Here is a 20,159-nt window from a genome sequence, read left to right as displayed (position 1 = left end):
GGGGCTGATGTCACATTGGATGCTGAAGTGTATGATGAGGACACATCTGAAGAAACATCGCTACCCGGTGGCATGCAAACCAATGAGCTACCAGACAATACTGATTTTATGTCTGAAAAAACAAAAGACTTTGTAGACCCAATCCTTGCACCAGATAGGCAGACTGAACGGGACATGATTAGCATGCAAGAGGAGTCCATTGATGCATCCAATGGGTCTACACCAACTGATGATACACCTGATGACACTACATCATCTACCAATGCATCATCTACTCATCACGAAATGACAAATGCTGAGCTTGCCAAATGTAATCACAGTGACCAGGCATCTAGTGGCTCCGGGGCTGATGTCATATTGGATGCTGAAGTGTATGATGAGAACACATCTGAAGAAACATCACTAACTGGTGGCATGCAAACCAATGATCTACCAGATAATACCACTTCTACATCTGAAAACACAGAAGACTTGGCAAACCCTATCCTTGTACCTGATAGGCAAACTGAACAGGGCAAGATTAGCATGCAAGAGGAATCCATTGGAGCATCCAATGGGTCTACACCAACTGTTGATACACTCGATGACACTACATCACCTACCAATGCATCATCTACTGAAGTGCTTGATGAGGACACATCTGAAGAAATATCACTAACTGGTAGTGGCATGCAAACCAATGAGCTAACAGATTATACCACTTTTAGATCTGAAAACACAGAAGACTTGGCAAACCCTATCCTTGTACCAGAAAGGCAGACTGAACAGGACATGGTTAGTATGTCAGAGGAGTCAATTGACGTATCCAATGAATCAACGCCAACTGTTGATACACCTGATGACACTGCATCATCTACCAATGCATCATCTACTCACTACGAAATAACAAATGCTGAGCTTACCAAATGTAATCACAGTGGCCAAGTACCTAGTGGCTCTGGGGCTGATGCCATATTGGATGCTGATGTGCCCGATGAGGACACATCTGAAGAAACATCACTACCTGGTGGTGGCATGCAAACCAATGATCTACCAGCATTTACCACTTCTAAATCTGGAAACATAGAAGACTTGACAGACCCAATCCTTGTACCAGATAAGGAGGCTGAACAGGACAAGATAAGTATGCAAGATGAGTCCATTGATGCATCCAATGAGTCTACATTAACTGTTGATACACCTGATGACACTGCATCATCTACCAATGCATCATCTACTCAAGATATAACACATACCGGTACTGAACTTGCTAGCTGTAATCAGGGTGACCAGACACCTAATGGAGGCACATATACAATAGCTGCTCAAGAAGACATGAAGGCTGCTTTAAATGAAGACAAGACGGATGCTGAAGTTGCACCAGATAGTGTCCATACTGATACCGAGTCTCAAATACTAGAGAAAGCTTCTACTCAAGACAAACCACAGGGAAGCCCAAGTGATGACTTATTAGACCAGGAAGCTTCTGTAGGTACATCACCGCCACTGAAAGGAAGTCCTCAAAAACCCTCACCTTGCAAGTCTCAATCATCTCACCAGTCTAATGAAATCCCTAAAGTAGGCGCAGGTTCTGAAAGAAACACAACAGGAAGTGTAGGTGAATCAAAAGACAAGAAAGATTCCTCTGAATTACCAGCTGGGCAGACTGGATCCATACAAACAAAAGATGAAGATCAAGATGAAGACAAGTTGTCTCAGAAACAGACGCCTCAAGATATTCCTCCCAATTCTGAAGAAGAGCATCTTGGATTCATACACATTGAAGATGAAGATCTAACTGTTGATAATGATTCTCAATTTATAGATTCCGCTGAAGCACACAATACAGGTTCTCAAAACCAACCACCTGATGTGTTGAATGCATCTGCAACAGCTGGCCAAAACCATGAAGAAGAGTTTCTAGGACACTCACCTACAGATACAGCTGGTCAAGATGTCTCCACTGTAGACACATCTGCTGAATCAAACAAAGCTGTTGAAAAGGACATGGCACTAACTCAGTCTCTCTCAGTTAATTTAGATAACATACCTGACAATAGTGAAGTTTCAAAAACACCAAATGAAGATTCTTTTGCAGATGGAGGCAAGACTCTAAATCTTCCAGCTGATCCGCACTCTCAAGACATCTCACCTGATAATAATCTTGCTTCTGGATACAGCCATACTCTCAATAGGCATCAGATAGCATCAGATGAACTCCTGAAAAAGGAAACAGCAACAAATCATGAAGCGAGCAAGCCGTTTGAAGGAGCTAGAAAAAAAGTGATAAAACGCATACAAAAACCAAGCAGTAAAACACAACAGAAAGAAAGGACTTCACCACCAGGACAAAAAGAAGCGTTGGTCGCAACATACAAAGTGGAGCAGACTCAATCCTGCACATCCTCAACTTCAGCGACTATCAGCCAACAAGAGAAGGAAACTAAGCGAGGGTGGTGAACAAACCAAAGACTGTGATGTTGACGGCTCAGATGATGGAGACGATGGATTTGCTATGGATACGCAAGCCACACCGTATCAAAGGTAAGAATTTGAGACTGTAAAAGTATTTGTTTAGAAATTCTTAATACATTTGTAGCTGCGATTAGCAGCTCATTAAATCACCATGTCCCTGCATCATTTATAATAAACATAAAATTGTAAAATATTTCTTTTCAAACTACTATCACAGGATGATCCTGTGCTGGGACCTGGGTTCATTTCAGTGTTAGATGAATACAATTATAATTAGAATAATGCACAAGTATAGCAAACACATCTTGTGTATTTGGAAAAACGACCATTCCTACTATGGCCGAGGATTTTATAACTGGCCAGGAAATTGTGCGATAGACATTGGATAAAAACATAGACAGTAGAGATTCTCTCTACTGTCTATGATCAAATTCAGGCAACCATTTTAGAGAACAAACACTGAACTCTTGAACCATTGAAGAGATACATGATTTTAATTGAATGTTAATGATCTCATTAAATATCAACAAGAAAATTCTTATAATGCAAATGTACTGCAAACTCTAACTTTAAAAAAAAAAGCATCTAAACATTTACTTAATGCATTGCAATAAAGAGGAATGGTTACCCTACTTCTTAATTAAGTTTAAAGAAAGTTCAGAAGGTGCATTAATTATTACATAATGTAAATGAGTGAATGTTCTATAGTCATTCAGTAGTTTTAAACAGTGTTTTGGAAATAAAACCTAATACTGGAACATAGCAAAGTTGCAAAAAGTAAGTTCTAGATTTATTTCTAAAACTCTATTACATAATTATTAGAATAGAAGCACTGGATCATTGGGTGTCACTGGCTCCTTTAACTAACTTTGCAAAAATTTCTCTCCAACTTCTCCTTGTTTCGATAGTTTCCCAACTTTGCAGGCATCTTCCAGGAAGAAGAAAAAGGAGGACCACTTTGAAAACTTCCTTCACGACTTGGCAAGCGAGTGTGTTCTTCGAGAAGCTATAGACCATCCGATCAATGATCTCCAACCAGACAGAGGCTTGAGTAATCCTGAACCTCAGCAAAGGCCTAGTAATCTATCCCAACAACAAAACAGGGATGCAAGAGTAGTACAAGCATTGCAGAGAAGTAGACAAGTAGATGCCAGGGGAATAATCCGTGGACCACCTAGACCCAACTATAATCCACCAGCAAACGGCCCTATTCAGCCGCCTGTTCGCATTTACCAATATCTGGTAAGTTTACATGTGTTATTGGTGTTTATGTAACAGTTGATGCAATGCTTTTATAACCCCTGAATGAGTACTAATAGGGGAGAGCAGGTAATTTTGATGAGAAAAAAGTGTGCAGGTCAAATGAATGGAGGCTTCAGTAATAACACTGAAAGATGGTATTTGAGTGCTGCGTGCCACATAGTTATGGCCTTCTTAATGCTTCATTGCATGAAATCAAGCTCTCAAAGAATTAAAAAATGTTTTTCACTGTCCGGATAACAGAGATATCTGTATGAAAGAGATCCAGATAAGAGAGGTTGGACTGTACTTTTCATGGCTTGGATGTCTTGAACTCACTAAGACACACAGATATTCTGAAGACAGGGCTATATTTCACTGGCTGCTGCCAGAGGGGATTTGCTATTTGGTCTAATACCATTTGGTCTAATATGCATTTTGTCTATATCCATTTCGTCTAAACCCATTAGGTCTATATCCACTACGTCCAATAATAATTTGGTCCTTTAACCATTTGGTCCGATAACCATTTGGTCCGATAACCATTTAATCTAACAACCAATAAGTCTAAAACCATTTAGTCTAACAACCATTTAGTCTAATACCCATTTGGTCTATAACCAATAGGTCTAATAGCCATTTGGTCTAATACTCATTTGGTCTACAAACCATTTAGTCTTTCAAGCATTTAGTTTATTAATAAATAGACGAAATGGTATTAGACTACCTGGTTATTAGACCATACAAGTATTAGACCTAATGGTTATTGGACCAAATGGGTATTAGACCAAATGGTTATTAAAGAAATATTAGACCAAATGGTTATTAGACTATATGGTTAGTAGACATACCGGTTATTAGACCAAACAATATTAGACTAAATGGACATTAGACTATATGATTATTAGACTAAGTGGCAATTAACCTTTCTGGTAATAGACCAATTGAATATAGACTAAACGGGAATTAGACCAAATGGTATTAGACCAAATGGCAATAGACCCTGCCAGAATGTAGAATATGCTGCCTACTTACTCGACAAGATCCAACTCGCCAAGGTACCAGACTGGTACACACAGAGTACCAATGCTGCTACTGCACAATACCCACCAGCAGTGGTACTGCACAGATACTTCACTGGTACTGCACACAGTACCAGCCAAGTATCTTGGCGACGGTGTACCTGTGCAGGCAGCCCCAATAGGAATCTGGTAGTGTACATGTGCTGGTTTCATACTTTGCTGCCGGTTTCATACTTTCCTGCCGCTTGCTCCTTTTTGCCGCTCTGGCGGCGATTTTGCTTCACTGTGCAGTCGCACCAGAAACGCTAGCAGTGACCAGTGGCAAGCTGATATATCAATCACCCCACCGCTTTGCCCAACAGCATCGTCAGGAGTTAATTTCAAGTCAACTCGGGAGTGAGGCCACTCTGAGTATGAGAACGGAAGCAATTTTTGGCGGGCTGAGCAGCAACATTGGCTTTCATATTCATGCCGCTCAGTGGTCCCGGGGGGGGGGCACTCAACACAAATGACCATACGGATATGCTCCCCGGAAAGACCCCCTTTTGGGTTTCGCAGCTCGAAAGACCCCTATATTTGACCAAAATACAGCTCGAAAGACCCTTGATTTTGATAATTCCAGCTCTAAAAGACCCAAAAATTGCTCATTCCTCATATTTCTTGTTTTTTCAGGCAATTTTCAACCAAAAAGCCCAGAAAGACCCTTGATTTTGACTTTTCGCAGCTCCAAAAGACCCCATTTAACTTGTTCACAGCCCGGTTCGCAGCTCCGAAAGACCCCTTTTACCGCAACGCCGTCAGCTCCCAAAGACCCACCACCTCAAAATTCGGGGAGCATACCCACCAAAAATTTTGATGTGCCCCCAGGTCAGTGGTGTGCTGCTCCACTTGCAGAAAAGTACAAACGGCATGATGAAACGTCACACCGCTCAGTGGCAAGCACAAAAAAGTATGAAACCAGCATAAGTGTTTAATCAGACTCATATTATTTGCCTAATTTTGTTTTGTTGACATGTTATGTGTCTCAATTGGCTTACTTTAGTATAGTTTCTTGTGTACCCACTAGCTTAATCATACTAGTAACTGTTGGTACGGTACTTATTTACTTTTCTATTTTGTATTAATTCTCGATAGGCACAGAGACGCAGGATTTCAAGCTTACCTGACGTCGTGGAGGACACATTGCTAAGCTTCCATTCTGGAAGAAGTGATGCCAATTCTGAGCCTGATGTGACTGGCTAGGAGGACTTCCATATCTGTAGAAAAACAAACCATCATTAACCATGCACCAGTTAATGTTTGTAGTGATTTGTACAAAAATGCCATTTCATGAAATTCTTTTCCTTAATTTGTTACTGTATATCGGGAAATTTTCGTGGTCGAATATGCATGTGCAACTGCAAATTTTTAGCCTTGCAGAAATATTTATTATTAATTATGTATAGTACTTATAGTGAATATATTTGGAAACATGAATTAAACACCCATTAAGGGATCTGGAATGAGCGTTTTGAGCATTTCGACAGTATTTTTTGTGGGACATGAGAGCACATCAGACATATCGAATTGCATTCTGAATACGCAGAATGTCTTTCTGATACCAAATAATTTTCATTTTTGAAATTCACGATATAATACAAATTTTATGACAAATTATTAAAATTTGATATTTTTCACATTTTTGATATATAACAGTCCTCAAGTAAATTTTTATAAATCTAATGATATATTCTTAAAGTGTATGTAGCTGGGAGGAAAAGCCGACGATCAATTGAAAATTTTGACATTTCATATTGAAGATATGGAATTTTTTTCCCAAAAGACCAACAAAAATTAGGTCTTTTGGGGAAAAAAAATCGTGAATTTCAAAAAATGAAAATTATTTGATATCAGAAAGACATTCTTCATATTCAGAATGCAATTCGATATGTCTGATGTGCTCTAATGTCCCACAATAAAAACTTTCCAAACGTTCATACCCCTTCCCTTAAACTGTCCAGAATTGATAAAATCACGCAAAATTAACCCCGTGAAAATATCCCACTATACAGTATTCGTGAAAAGCTTTATAAACAGGCTAACTATTAGAGTTGCAAGATGAAGTCAACTTTTAGTCGTAGTCACAACGATTAGCATTCATAACCTCATTAATATACGCAGCAAGTGCGATCCAATCAAAAGATATTGATTGCCTGACCGTGCACTAATTGCGCAGTCATTAATAACTCACAATGACTCCTGACAATAACTCACAATGACTTCTGCGCGCTCATGCGTGTATAAGCTAATCGTTATGGCATCGCATACGCAATGCCTTCGCGCTTCTCTGATTGGTAGCTCTTGTTGTCGGCACGAATGCTAAATTCGCCTGGTCAATTTTTTTGTAGGGTAGGTAATAACAATAATAAACTGGTTATATTTAACAGAATTTTATGACATAAAATGACAACAAATGCCATTTTGATTTGTTCAAAATATTAGATACGACGGTAATTAATGACAATAATAACTTTGCACCATCTATTTTGAGTTCATTGTGTGAAATTGTCGGGTTTTGTTTTGGGCTTCGGTATTTTTCCTCGGGATGGAGCAATACCTCGGCCCAAAACGAAACCCTCCGATTTCACCCAGAGGGTCACTCCCATTACGGCCTGTACACCATCCGCGATAATCAACTTTTGAAAAGCACCCTAAACAAGGATTTAACCCTTGGTTAAAACGCTACCCTAAACAGGTAACACAAGCCTGTTTTCACACCCTAAACAGGGATTATTTCTTGCATCAAATTTCATACCCTAAATTTCATTTCCACGTATTAGCAATTGCAATTTTGCTACCCTTTTTTTTCCAATTTTTCATCTTTTTGCAGTGCCCTAAACACGATACGCGTGTATCGTGCCTACCCACGAAAAAAGGAAAACTACCCTTTTTCCGCATTTTTATTATCGCGGATGGTGTATAGGCCACAATGGGAGTGAACCCCCAGGGAATTTCACACAATGATCTCAAAATAGATGGTGCGCAGTAATTATTGTCTTAGAAGTAGACACTACTTTTGACCATGACCTGGTGATAGGCAACTGTCTGTACTACATGTATGTACAAAAAGCTTTAATAATGTTTAAGGAAATATTAACTAAAAATGTAGATGCCTAGATTTATACTGCAAAATTATTGTAAGTTCATGTTAAAGGCTCTATCTGTGATCCCTCAAAGTGTAAAAATATTTCAAACCTCATTTCTAGCTAAGCCTCTACTCTTTATGCTCCCCAATAATTCTACCTTTTCCACTGCTGAAAAGTACCCTAGTTCTTGGAACCAATTTAAAAAAACTATTTAATGAGATTTTTACTTTAAAATATTCCGGACACAAGAGCTGAAATTGTTATTTGACTGTTAACTTATCTACATTGTACATGTACCAATTTTCCAAAAATGTAAAGTGGAGCACTAGGGTCTAAGAAAGCAAGCTGGAAAAGTGGGTATTTGGGGTTGCTATTAGGAACCTAAAAATGGGGTCATCCATCAGAACCACTTATTATAGCCTAAAATGTGATATGTTTTATGGTTCAGGAAGTTATGAAAAGCTGTTAGTCCTGTGTACATGTGATATCTGTACATTGTTATAAACACTTGTAACAGAGAGGACCTTGCCCTTGACATCCTAATTTATGAAATGGATCCTGGCATTGTATTTGTAATAATTGTAATAAGGCAAAAAAAAAAAAAAAAATCGTTGTGTTGCCCTCAACCGTCCGACCCTAAATCCTGAAAAATCAGGGTCGCAATTTTTTTTGATGATTCTTACAGATTTGTTCAAAAACTCAATGTTTTTCACTTAAAATTAATATTTTATTGTAAGACTAGTCTTTAATTGTTGTCTAACAGGTATCCAGAAGTCAAAATTGACAATTGTCCCCTAATTGAACAAGCATTAGGCGCATGAAAGTCGATTCCGAGTTTATCGTCCCCCGCCCGTGTCACTTTTTGGAAACTAAAAATACCCGCGTCAAATTTTCAACAAGAGCACCAATGGCGCTGTGGCTCTGTGCTTTTTTGAATGTGAAAGTAATTGCAGTCGAATGTGCAACAGGTGAAATCATATACATTGTATGTGCCAGATCACACGCAATCATACATCTTGCTGGTTGGTAGCTATATCTTATTTGCAGAGCATAATACATCCATCAATAAGTTTCATATCCACATGAGGTTTTAGTAATTTGACCACAGATGACCCCTGAGTGACCTTGGATGACCCCAAAATGACATTCCAAAAATTTGGCTTGAAATGTTGACTGTACCCACCAAGTTTCATGCCCATGCGAGTTTTTACTAACTTAACCTCAGATGACCCCTGGGTGACCTCGGATGACCCCGAAATGACCTTCCAAAAATTTGACTCTAAATGTTGACTGTACCCACAAAGTTTCATGCCCATACAACAGTTTTTAGTAATTTGACCTCAGATGACCCCTTGGTGACCTCAGATGACCCCAAAATGACCGTCAGAAAATTTGACTCTAAATGTTAACTGTACCCACCAAGTTTCATGCCCATACCACAATTTTTAGTAATTTGACCTTAGATGACCCTGGATGACCTCGAGTGACCTTCACCCACTAACCAATACAAACTTGTTCTGTCTGGGGTCAAGATGCACCCGCCCACCAAGTTTGAAGAATGTGCGACCCCTACTCTCCGAGAAAAAAGGTTTTTGCATATTATGCATAAATTATGCAAATTAGGTAGGTAATTACCATATTTTGCGCTGAAAATCGAATCAGGTCGAGATCCTCTGGTCATGCTACCCCACCACGTTTCATCATCATAGGGCTTAGCATTCTTACGGATCCCCAGAAACAGCTTCACAAGGCGGATTTCTTCAGATTTCCAACCATTTTGTAGAAGCGCCCGCATAAATTATGCAACTTAACAACTAAATGCGCATACTTTTCGCCAAAAACTAATCAGGTGATCAGCAGGTGTGTATCATTCCTGTCACAAGGTTTCGTTACCATGCACCGCTATCAATTTGCGCTGATATTCGCATAAATTATGCAAATTAGCTATGTTAATTTGCATATTTTCACCGAAAACATACAATTACGGAGCAAACTTGGATACCCTTCCTCCCACCAAGTAGCGCCCCGTAGGTCTTACGGTTCCCCAGATACAGCTCCGGACAAACATTCGGACATCCCACCCCCACACACAGACGGAAATAGTGATTACTAAGTCCCATCCTGAACAAAGTTCAGAAATGAAATTTTATCAATTTGCGCTTATTTTTGCATAAATTATGCAAATTAGCTATGTTAATTTGCATTATTTTTCACCGAAAACATACAATTACGGAGCAAACTTAGATACCCTTCCTCCCACCAAGTAGCGTCCACGCACTGCGAGGTCTTACAGTTTCCCAGATACAGCTCCAGACGGACACACGGACATCCACACCCCGGACAGACAGAAATACTGAGGCGAGACAAAAATGAAATTTTATAACAAATTTTTGTGACTTGAGATCATTTGCATTTTTTGTAAACACCAAAACTGTTCTGTCCTGACATGTCTGTTGTGTCATGTGTGTTGAACCCGGGCCAACCGAACAATCGTAAGTTCTGTTCGGATCTGGATCTGCCTGGTCTGGATGCTGTACTCCGATTAAGCAGGACTAGCCTACATCACATCAGTGTTTATTTCTGATAGATTTCACTTCATGATTTTTTCTTCAATTTCATCACTTACGAAAGTACAAAAGTTGACAATCTAGTAGTCAGTATAACCTCGGAGCAGTTCGTGTGAGACCTACGTACATGGAATAGTAGTACATGGCTTCCGAATTTGGAACTTCACATGTTCAACTTGTCATGCCGGTCGAGTCCCGCGTTTACAACTAAAATCAAACCACTTCTATATTAAGTCCATCGCTGAATTTTACAAATAACTTAAATAAACATCTTTATATTTAATAAAAAAAATATTATGGTATGCTCGTAAATGCTTCGGAATGACATTTACCAGAAGCTCATGAGCTCAGAATGGTAAACAAACTAGCGTATTTTCACCTCGATTATGCACCGTAGCTCCGTAGCTCTCTGTGGTTGAGTTTGCAAGGTCAGTGGGTCAGTGAACTTAGTCTCCTATGCAGCCAGTTTGGTTACGCTCCCTCCAGGGGGCGCAGTACTAATTCAGCGTCCCATAGGATAACGTGTGAATTCGGCCTACTTCAAGCGCCATTCCTGACGTCCCTGCAATACTTGGCAAAATAAATTTGGTATCAAATTAAAGCTCTGTTTCTCTAGATTCCAAAACATTTGTCGGCATATATCGATGACCATTGACTTTTTTCGCTATTTTGTGGTGCAAAAAAAAATAGCTAAAAATATACTAAACTCACCACTCACATTTCCAAATGGGGTTTTCTCTAAATCCGCCACAGAGAATTGCTTTTGAGATCAATTGTCCAGTTTTTTTCTGCATGTTATCATTAAAGACACTTGTCGAATTCATATGAGCCAATATTGAGTGATTTAAAGTGAACATGGCGGTAGATATGGTCGCTACAATCTCATGTTCACTATGGACTATATTAGCCGAATTTCGTTGTTACATAAAATGCGGAGTGATTTAGTGTTGCGCCCTCTTATAAGGTGTTAAAAGGTTTTAAAATCCACATTTATTACTCATTATGTAAACTAGAGCAAATTTGAAGCTCAACACCGAAGATTTCATGTCTCTGCGACATTCCGTTAAAGAGAAATGATGTTTTAAAGATCAGTGCCGAAATGCCGAAAATCGAATATTTCGACTTTTCCTCCAATATGCGAAAGTTTGTACAAAACCCACAAAACTAGTGACATACGACAATTTGAGCACGTCTTTGAACCAAGTTTAATTTCTTTTCTAGATTATCAGTGTTGCCATTTTCTTTTGCAAATCATTTATTACTGAGTTTGAAGTATAAATACCCCCCCGTTCCAGTGGTAACAATTACGATCTTTTTGCGTAGGCCTACTGAATATTCAGCAAAACGGCTTCATGCAGATTAACAATGTCTATTAACCTTAAAATCCATTTTTGAGCCTTTTTGAGGATTTTTGGACGCATATCTAGACTTTGTAGGCGCCTACTCGGCCAATAAAGTTTTTTTTTTCCAATAATTTTTCATGAGGATGACTTTTTGTAATCTTTGTTTATCATCATGATTGAAATAGAACACATTTTGTGAAGCGCATCTCTTATTTTGCGCGAAGAATGCAAAAGGAACGCGTTCATAACGACGGCCGTTACAAGGGGGCGCAGTACTAATTCAGCGTCCCATAGGATAACGTGTGAATTCGGCCTACTTCAAGCGCCATTCCTGACGTCCCTGCAATACTTGGCAAAATAAATTTGGTATCAAATTAAAGCTCTGTTTCTCTAGATTCCAAAACATTTGTCGGCATATATCGATGACCATTGACTTTTTTCGCTATTTTGTGGTGCAAAAAAAAATAGCTAAAAATATACTAAACTCACCACTCACATTTCCAAATGGGGTTTTCTAAATCCGCCACAGAGAATTGCTTTTGAGATCAATTGTCCAGTTTTTTTCTGCATGTTATCATTAAAGACACTTGTCGAATTCATATGAGCCAATATTGAGTGATTTAAAGTGAACATGGCGGTAGATATGGTCGCTACAATCTCATGTTCACTATGGACTATATTAGCCGAATTTCGTTGTTACATAAAATGCGGAGTGATTTAGTGTTGCGCCCTCTTATAAGGTGTTAAAAGTTTTAAAATCCACATTTATTACTCATTATGTAAACTAGAGCAAATTTGAAGCTCAACACCGAAGATTTCATGTCTCTGCGACATTCCGTTAAAGAGAAATGATGTTTTAAAGATCAGTGCCGAAATGCCGAAAATCGAATATTTCGACTTTTCCTCCAATATGCGAAAGTTTGTACAAAACCCACAAAACTAGTGACATACGACAATTTGAGCACGTCTTTGAACCAAGTTTAATTTCTTTTCTAGATTATCAGTGTTGCCATTTTCTTTTGCAAATCATTTATTACTGAGTTTGAAGTATAAATACCCCCCCCGTTCCAGTGGTAACAATTACGATCTTTTTGCGTAGGCCTACTGAATATTCAGCAAAACGGCTTCATGCAGATTAACAATGTCTATTAACCTTAAAATCCATTTTTGAGCCTTTTTGAGGATTTTTGGACGCATATCTAGACTTTGTAGGCGCCTACTCGGCCAATAAAGTTTTTTTTTTCCAATAATTTTTCATGAGGATGACTTTTTGTAATCTTTGTTTATCATCATGATTGAAATAGAACACATTTTGTGAAGCGCATCTCTTATTTTGCGCGAAGAATGCAAAAGGAACGCGTTCATAACGACGGCCGTTACAAGGGGGCGCAGTACTAATTCAGCGTCCCATAGGATAACGTGTGAATTCGGCCTACTTCAAGCGCCATTCCTGACGTCCCTGCAATACTTGGCAAAATAAATTTGGTATCAAATTAAAGCTCTGTTTCTCTAGATTCCAAAACATTTGTCGGCATATATCGATGACCATTGACTTTTTTCGCTATTTTGTGGTGCAAAAAAAAATAGCTAAAAATATACTAAACTCACCACTCACATTTCCAAATGGGGTTTTCTCTAAATCCGCCACAGAGAATTGCTTTTGAGATCAATTGTCCAGTTTTTTTCTGCATGTTATCATTAAAGACACTTGTCGAATTCATATGAGCCAATATTGAGTGATTTAAAGTGAACATGGCGGTAGATATGGTCGCTACAATCTCATGTTCACTATGGACTATATTAGCCGAATTTCGTTGTTACATAAAATGCGGAGTGATTTAGTGTTGCGCCCTCTCCACAAAAATGTTTGTGTGGAAGGGGCGGAACCAAACTGGCTGCTGTGGAGACTACTGCAAGAATCGATCAATCACACAAAACTGTTTGCTGATTGGTTCAGAAATGGTGATGTCATCAATCAAGAAAAACTAATCGATTTATTGGTTCAAAATTTGTTGAGCATCGCAGCTTATCGGTAAAAACGTGACCTTTAACAAAAAAATCGGCACTGTCACGGCACAGTGCTTTCGTACTGCACTTGCGCAAGCCAAATAGTCCCCCAGAAAAGTCATTTGTTCAGATTTATTCGGGGATTTATTCAAGATTCAGACATGTTCTTGACTATTTTTTGACATTCCTTACCTATCTCTTTATTTAAATTATAAAGAAATAGTGAAGAAAAGTTAAGAAGTAGTCAAATAATTTCTGATCTGAACTAAATCTTAAGAAATGTACCTCCATTGGTTTCCGTCTGTATTACGCATCTTAAATTATACAGACCAGAATAATCTCTAGCACACACAGGAACCAAGATATAACTCGATTATCGTGACTATTTTGGTCTTTTTACCCAAAATAATACTTTTATCGCCTGAATTTCAATAAAATCTGGAGTGCAATCGATTCGAAAATAACTTAGCCAAACTTAGAAACGAAACTTAAGTCTTCATATCAGTCATTAAATGATCCTTAGCATAAAAACCAACAGCGTATTGTGGCCTGAAAATGAATGCTAGTTAGTTGCATGACAAAGGCACTGATAAGCTCCGCTCAGAGCCAAAAATGCCAAAATAATTCATTATTTTCAAATTATCAGTGTTTTCACCAGTTTTAGTAATTGGAAACATATATTTTTGTTTGTAAAACATATAAATTCATAACTTGGAAGCAAAACCAGGCTCTTATCTAACTTTTCTAGTCCCTGCCCATATAAAAACATGTTTATAACTCACACGTATGAGTTTGGGTTTAAATCAACATGCATTTTAGGTCAATAATGAAATCTGATGAAATAATGAAAAATGAAAAATGAAAAAGTCACCTCATCAACATGGGGAAAAAAAGGGACGATAAACTCGGAATTGACTTTCATGGGCCTTATTTAATATTTGAGGGGATTTTAAAAACTGAAGGTTTAAAAAAAAGAAAAAAAGAAAAAAAGAAAAATAATCCCACCGTCCTACCCAAATTTCCCATTTTTCCACTAGAGGGCAACACAACAATATTTTTTTTGGCCTAACGTAGAAGTAGACTAGTTATTACTGTGTCATTATAAAAAAATTCACCTATTTTAAGCTTTTGAATGTATCAATGCAGTAATGTTTAACATAAGAATGTAACAGCCATTGATATTTATTTATATTGATATTAACACTCAAAATGAAATGGATGATCAACTGATCATGTATTTCTAAAGCAGTATACAGACTTTTTATTGTACGTACAATATTGTATGTACAATATGTACGTTATTTAATCTATTGCCATTCTATTACCAGTAATGTTTAAGTTCTAACGAATGTTTGATGACGTAAAATCGATAATATATTTCTGCTAGATATTGTATGTAACATATTATCGATTTTTCGTCATCAAACATTCGTTAGAACTTAAACATTACTGGAAATAGAATGGCAATAGATTAAATAACGTACATATTGTACATACAATATTGTACGTACAATACTCGGAGTCTGAAGCCCGCTTAATAGGCCAAATAAAATAAATAACATCAAGTACCGGTATATTGTCCCCACCCTCAACAATTTTTGGAGACTTTTAATTTTTGCAAACACTTTCTTCAAGTTAGAGGTAGGGCTTTGGGGAAATAACAAAAATATTAGGGGCCTCCCCACTTTTATGATGACAAAGCCTTTGCAAGTACAATTTTACACAGAAATGAATAGTCAATTTGCAACAAATTAAAAAATAATACGGGCCACCCTCACAAAATTTTGAAAGTCTGGACGATATACATGTTATTTTATCTTACTTAACCTTTCCTCCATGCCCCATTATTCAAAATCGTGCACTGTGATTTGTTGAAACAAGTCGCATGAAAGATCTTAAGTTAAAATAAAATGGCCAGGGCAAGGAACTCCGAAGGAACTTTACGTTATTCTCGCACAACAGCGCACAGCAAAGCTTGATGCAGTATAAGCACCATAACACATTCTACACAAAGCATGACGCTTGGTTACGCGTATAATACGCAATACATGTACTTACTCTCACGTAACGCTTTGGCTATGCAAGTATGCGTACAAGCTCCACCTTGAAGTAAACATATTAAAATATTTGAGCAAAATAAAGAGTGCAGCATAATCCATAAACCGGTAGCGGTACACACAAATAATGTGTTCTCAGTAGAAACGTGCTGCGCCTCACCCATTATTTACGTTGTTAGTGCCTCGGATACATTATTTGGGCGCAGAAAAGGTTATGGTAAAACATTATTACCCTTTAATTCTTTAAAAATATAGTGCAAATAAATATTGAAACATATTTGTGATGCGATCAAGCAAAATCAGTCGGAACTCGGAAATATTAAAATTTCAATTTCTTATAGGATAGTAAAAGGCATTTACAAAGCTGCATTTTGCAGAAAACCACATTGAAATTGAACAACCAGTTCCAAAGATATGAGCAATTAAAGAGTTTCCAAAACAAGAGGAAACAAAAGGAAATATTACCTTTCTTTGGCTATATCTCAAAATCAATATTTCCGAGTTCCGACTGATTTGGCTTGATCGCATCACATTTATTAATTTTTGAACAATCAAACTGAAGATGACAAAATATTTCACAAACCAATAAACGGTACCGTAGGTTGAAGTCAATTGTGACTGCTAGTTTAAGAATATGCAAATTTATGCAAATCAGGATGTTTTTCTAACAATGAACACCATTTCATAAGAAACAAAAAGTATGTTTTCAGAAAATATTGACTCTCATCTACAATATGAGACCAAAATCACATACTTGACATGACATTTAAATTCACAATTTGGGCGCAATATTGCTTGGAATTGCCCATACTGTATATACTTTCAGTCTTCATACGTATGTGATCTGCTCCCATGAATGATATACCGGTACTTTAAAAGCGCAGTGACGTGACTGGAGTGAAGAAGTTAAGTTAATTTGTTTCAAACATGTGTCATGAGTTTATAGTGTTACGGTGTATGTGTAATAACATATTTAGCATGGACACAAATGAAATTACAATGCAATAAAATAGAAATTCGCATCCTTATCTTTAGAAGATTGACCCGTTACAGACTAGTTCCAGTAACTGTAACCATGGGTCCGTAGATGTCATTAATATGTTTATGATAAAGACTGAAGTCTTGCTGGCAAGACTAGCTACAGACGTACATGAGATCAGGTATAGGGCCTACTACAGACGTGATGAGCTTGTGTCTGTTTTGTACCTAACTGCCGCAGGTATCAGACACAAGCTCATCCCATCTAAAAGCAGGTTTTCTTATAATTTCTAAAGATTGTTAGTATATTTATGAGTAGACTTGCCAGCATGATGACTTCGGTCCTATCCTTTTAACATACTGACATTTACTGGGCCCGATAATGTCATAATGTAATAAATAAAGATACTAGACTCGCTTGCCAGTCCTATATACGCCGTACATGAATCGAATCCATGGGTTCCTACAGTCACCGATGGAAAACAGGGTACTGAATAGCTGTACACCATGTCCATATTGGCCAAGGGAGGGTTTGTTTACATGGCAATAATTCCTTCAGAATAGGCAATACAGATTCCAAACATATAAAACTTACCTCATATCAGTTTTAGTGGCCCCTAATAACTCCAAATTGACATGACAATTAATTCTATTTGCTCAATTTCATACCAAAATCAAGGAAAACATGGTTTTGTTATTGCAAAATAACATGAAAAATCAGAAAGGTTATATCTGGTTATTTGCAGTAGGCCACTTCAGATAATCAATATGGGTACTTGAATTGCATGACTCAGTAACTTTCTGCTCATTGTAAGAGTGAGAGTGTTGTAAACTTGATTGCATAACCATGATAACATCAAGATATTCTTTGTATTTGAGTTGTCTGATGATGGTATTAGAACTGTCATGGATGTAAACATTACACAAAATGTCAACAAAACATGCTTCTGCAGAACTCATTGCCTGTACATACATGTATGTGTGTGTCACTCTGAGGGCCGATCTGAGGGCTGATGACACACATTCGATGGGTGTATATACGCAGTACCTATGTATATTAAGGACTGGCTTACGACATTTTGGATGTCAATGGGAAATACACACTTAACGATTTGCGCCGGTTAGAAACTTGAAAAAAAATCTTTAAAATTTCATCAATGTATATATAAAAGTGGTACCAACCTTATTGTGCTTGCTAATTTAAGACTCGGTTGAAACAAAATTAAGGATCAAATGCATTTTAGTGTCCAAAAAGGCAAAATTATCGTCAAAGTTCTGCCGAAATCGGCACCCTTGCGAAGGGTTCAGAATTCGAATCGGGAACGAAAATATCCGATCTTTGCGATCAAAAACACAAAATTACAACTTTAAACATACTATTGGCAAAAGACATTATTACCAAACAATATAGAATAGAAAATTTGACATCATTTTCTCAAAATATTGAAGAAATTTGCTCACTAGACATCGAAAAAGTACGCAATCCAATTCCCATTCAAACACGTGGGAAACTGAAAGTGCATAATCCCCACTAAAAGATACTGAGTTACAGTTTATACTGGAACTAATTTATGAGATATATTTCTATAGTGGTAATTTCTGTTGTGACAAACACGCATCTACCGTATTTCGTCAAATAAACGCCCCTGGGGGCGTTACATTTTCCCAAGGGGGGGGCATTTATTAGAGGTCATTTTTAGCATGACAATTCCCGTTAAAATCATTAGGTAAGCTTCGCTAAAATGACGAACTATGAACTTTTGACACTGACTTTTGGTTCACTTCCGGGTTTCTGATTTTCACCATTTATTGCTGCTATTAGTTACCGACCATGTGAGCAACTTGGTAATTAAGCTTACTACACAAGATAGCATGGAAATATCGGAATTTTTGAAACATCTTGGTTGAAAAAAGTGACGGGGGGCGTTTATTTGAGGAGGGGCGACTATTTGATGAAATACGGTATTCAATCCTCTCTCACTTCAATGGACATGGTGAATAGAAATGATATGGTCATCATCGAGGTCGCGCCATTGTCGCTGAACATGTTGAACTTATCTTGGAAGTCATGATGAATAGATTTATACATGTGTATTATTACTGTTCTTAAAAAAACAAACCATGTTTTCTACCTAAGGCGCTCTAGCTGAAATACAGCAAGATAATGTAAGATAGTAAATGGTCATGTTTTTTATACTGGGACCCTAAAAAAGGTGGTGCTGTCACATTTTGCTAAATCATTTTGTCTACTTATTCCTATATTTTTGCTAAATTTCATCATGAACAAATGATTTTGGTCTTATTTTGAAGATAAATTATTAATCTAATGAATTAATAACAAATACAATTAAACAAATGAATTAATTAATTACAACAGCTTAATTAAGTTAATTAGTCAGGGGTGGTGCCGGAAGTGGAGGAGCCGGAAGCGGAGGAGCTCTGTGTAATTCCAATGGGAAGTTGGTGTTCATTAATAAAATTTATGCACTTTGTTGCCTAGTAGAAGTAAAAATGCATTTGCATAATGTTAATCTTATTTTCTAACTTTCTATCTATAATTGCCTAGTTAATCTTAATAAACATAGTAATTAGGGAAGTTAACAAGCTTTTTATTAATGCAATGGAATGTGGGTCATGCAATACAACAGGCTTTAAATTTTGCATGCATGCATATGAAATCAATTTAAATATTGTTTCATCTTTGAAATATAAAATATATCTTCTCAAAGGAGATTATTACAGTCAAAGGATTTAATCTGATGACATATTGATCTCTGGTTATTGTTAAATAGTTAATTGATGTAGGCTAATTGTGCATGTATATGCCTACAATTATTCACTGTATATTGATTTTTGGAACACGCTATATAGGAATTGGATATTTAAATTTGATATTATAGCAATTTTGAATATATTTTCCAAATTTAATGGCTTACATGTAGGGAAATTTTACATAAATTAAATAATTTAAAATACAACTTTTTTCACACCCTGTATAACACAATGGGCTTAACAAATATAGCACAAACTATATATTTAATGAAAGGACTAACTGTGTACATTCCAAATATCAAGTTCATTTTCCAATTTAATATACTATGTAGAAATATTGGAGTGGCAAAGAAATTTATTTTTTTCGGTATTTTTCAATGGAATCACCCTGTATATTTTTGGTACACCCTGTATATCCACTCAAACTTTCCAGATTTGCAATCCTGACAATATGATCCTGTGTCATATACTGGGGTACCAAAAAAGGTGGCTTTGTTACATTTTGATGTGCAGTTTGGATTTCAAAACACTGTCTCTTGAGTATTCCTTTACTTAGAAGATTCAATTAGGTCTTAAATTGAGGCTAATTTATTCT

At 37.2% G+C, this 20,159-nt stretch overlaps 2 protein-coding genes across 2 annotated transcripts; both read left to right on the top strand.

The window, feature by feature from the left end:
* The first annotated feature begins 285 nt into the window (after positions 1 to 285).
* On the top strand, positions 286 to 3,477 carry LOC140138308 (uncharacterized). Its single transcript, XM_072160219.1, has 2 exons — positions 286 to 2,523; positions 3,363 to 3,477. Exon 1 carries the CDS (start codon positions 286 to 288, stop codon positions 2,437 to 2,439), a length of 2,154 nt encoding a protein of 717 aa, XP_072016320.1. The 3' UTR covers positions 2,440 to 2,523; positions 3,363 to 3,477.
* Positions 2,495 to 6,126, top strand: LOC140138306 (uncharacterized). Its single transcript, XM_072160217.1, has 3 exons — positions 2,495 to 2,523; positions 3,363 to 3,696; positions 5,850 to 6,126. Exons 1-3 carry the CDS (start codon positions 2,495 to 2,497, stop codon positions 5,955 to 5,957), a joined length of 471 nt encoding a protein of 156 aa, XP_072016318.1. The 3' UTR covers positions 5,958 to 6,126.
* The last annotated feature ends 14,033 nt before the right edge of the window (positions 6,127 to 20,159 follow it).

Source organism: Amphiura filiformis, chromosome 17 (assembly GCF_039555335.1).
Source record: "Amphiura filiformis chromosome 17, Afil_fr2py, whole genome shotgun sequence".
Lineage (NCBI taxonomy): Eukaryota > Metazoa > Echinodermata > Ophiuroidea > Amphilepidida > Amphiuridae > Amphiura > Amphiura filiformis.
The sequence above is the reverse complement of the archived record's forward strand: the minus strand, read 5'-3'. Positions and strand labels throughout refer to the sequence as shown.

What these genes read in the sequence shown, in the direction of transcription:
- LOC140138306 (XM_072160217.1), top strand. Translation starts at nt 2,495, where the DNA reads ATGGATACGCAAGCCACACCGTATCAAAG. An exon ending in CAAGCCACACCGTATCAAAG is followed by an intron (nt 2,524 to 3,362) that starts GTAAGAATTTGA and finishes TTGTTTCGATAG; the next exon opens with TTTCCCAACTTTGCAGGCAT. An exon ending in TTCGCATTTACCAATATCTG is followed by an intron (nt 3,697 to 5,849) that starts GTAAGTTTACAT and finishes AATTCTCGATAG; the next exon opens with GCACAGAGACGCAGGATTTC.
- LOC140138308 (XM_072160219.1), top strand. Translation starts at nt 286, where the DNA reads ATGACAAATGCTGAGCTTGCCAAATGTAATCACAGTGACCAGGCATCT.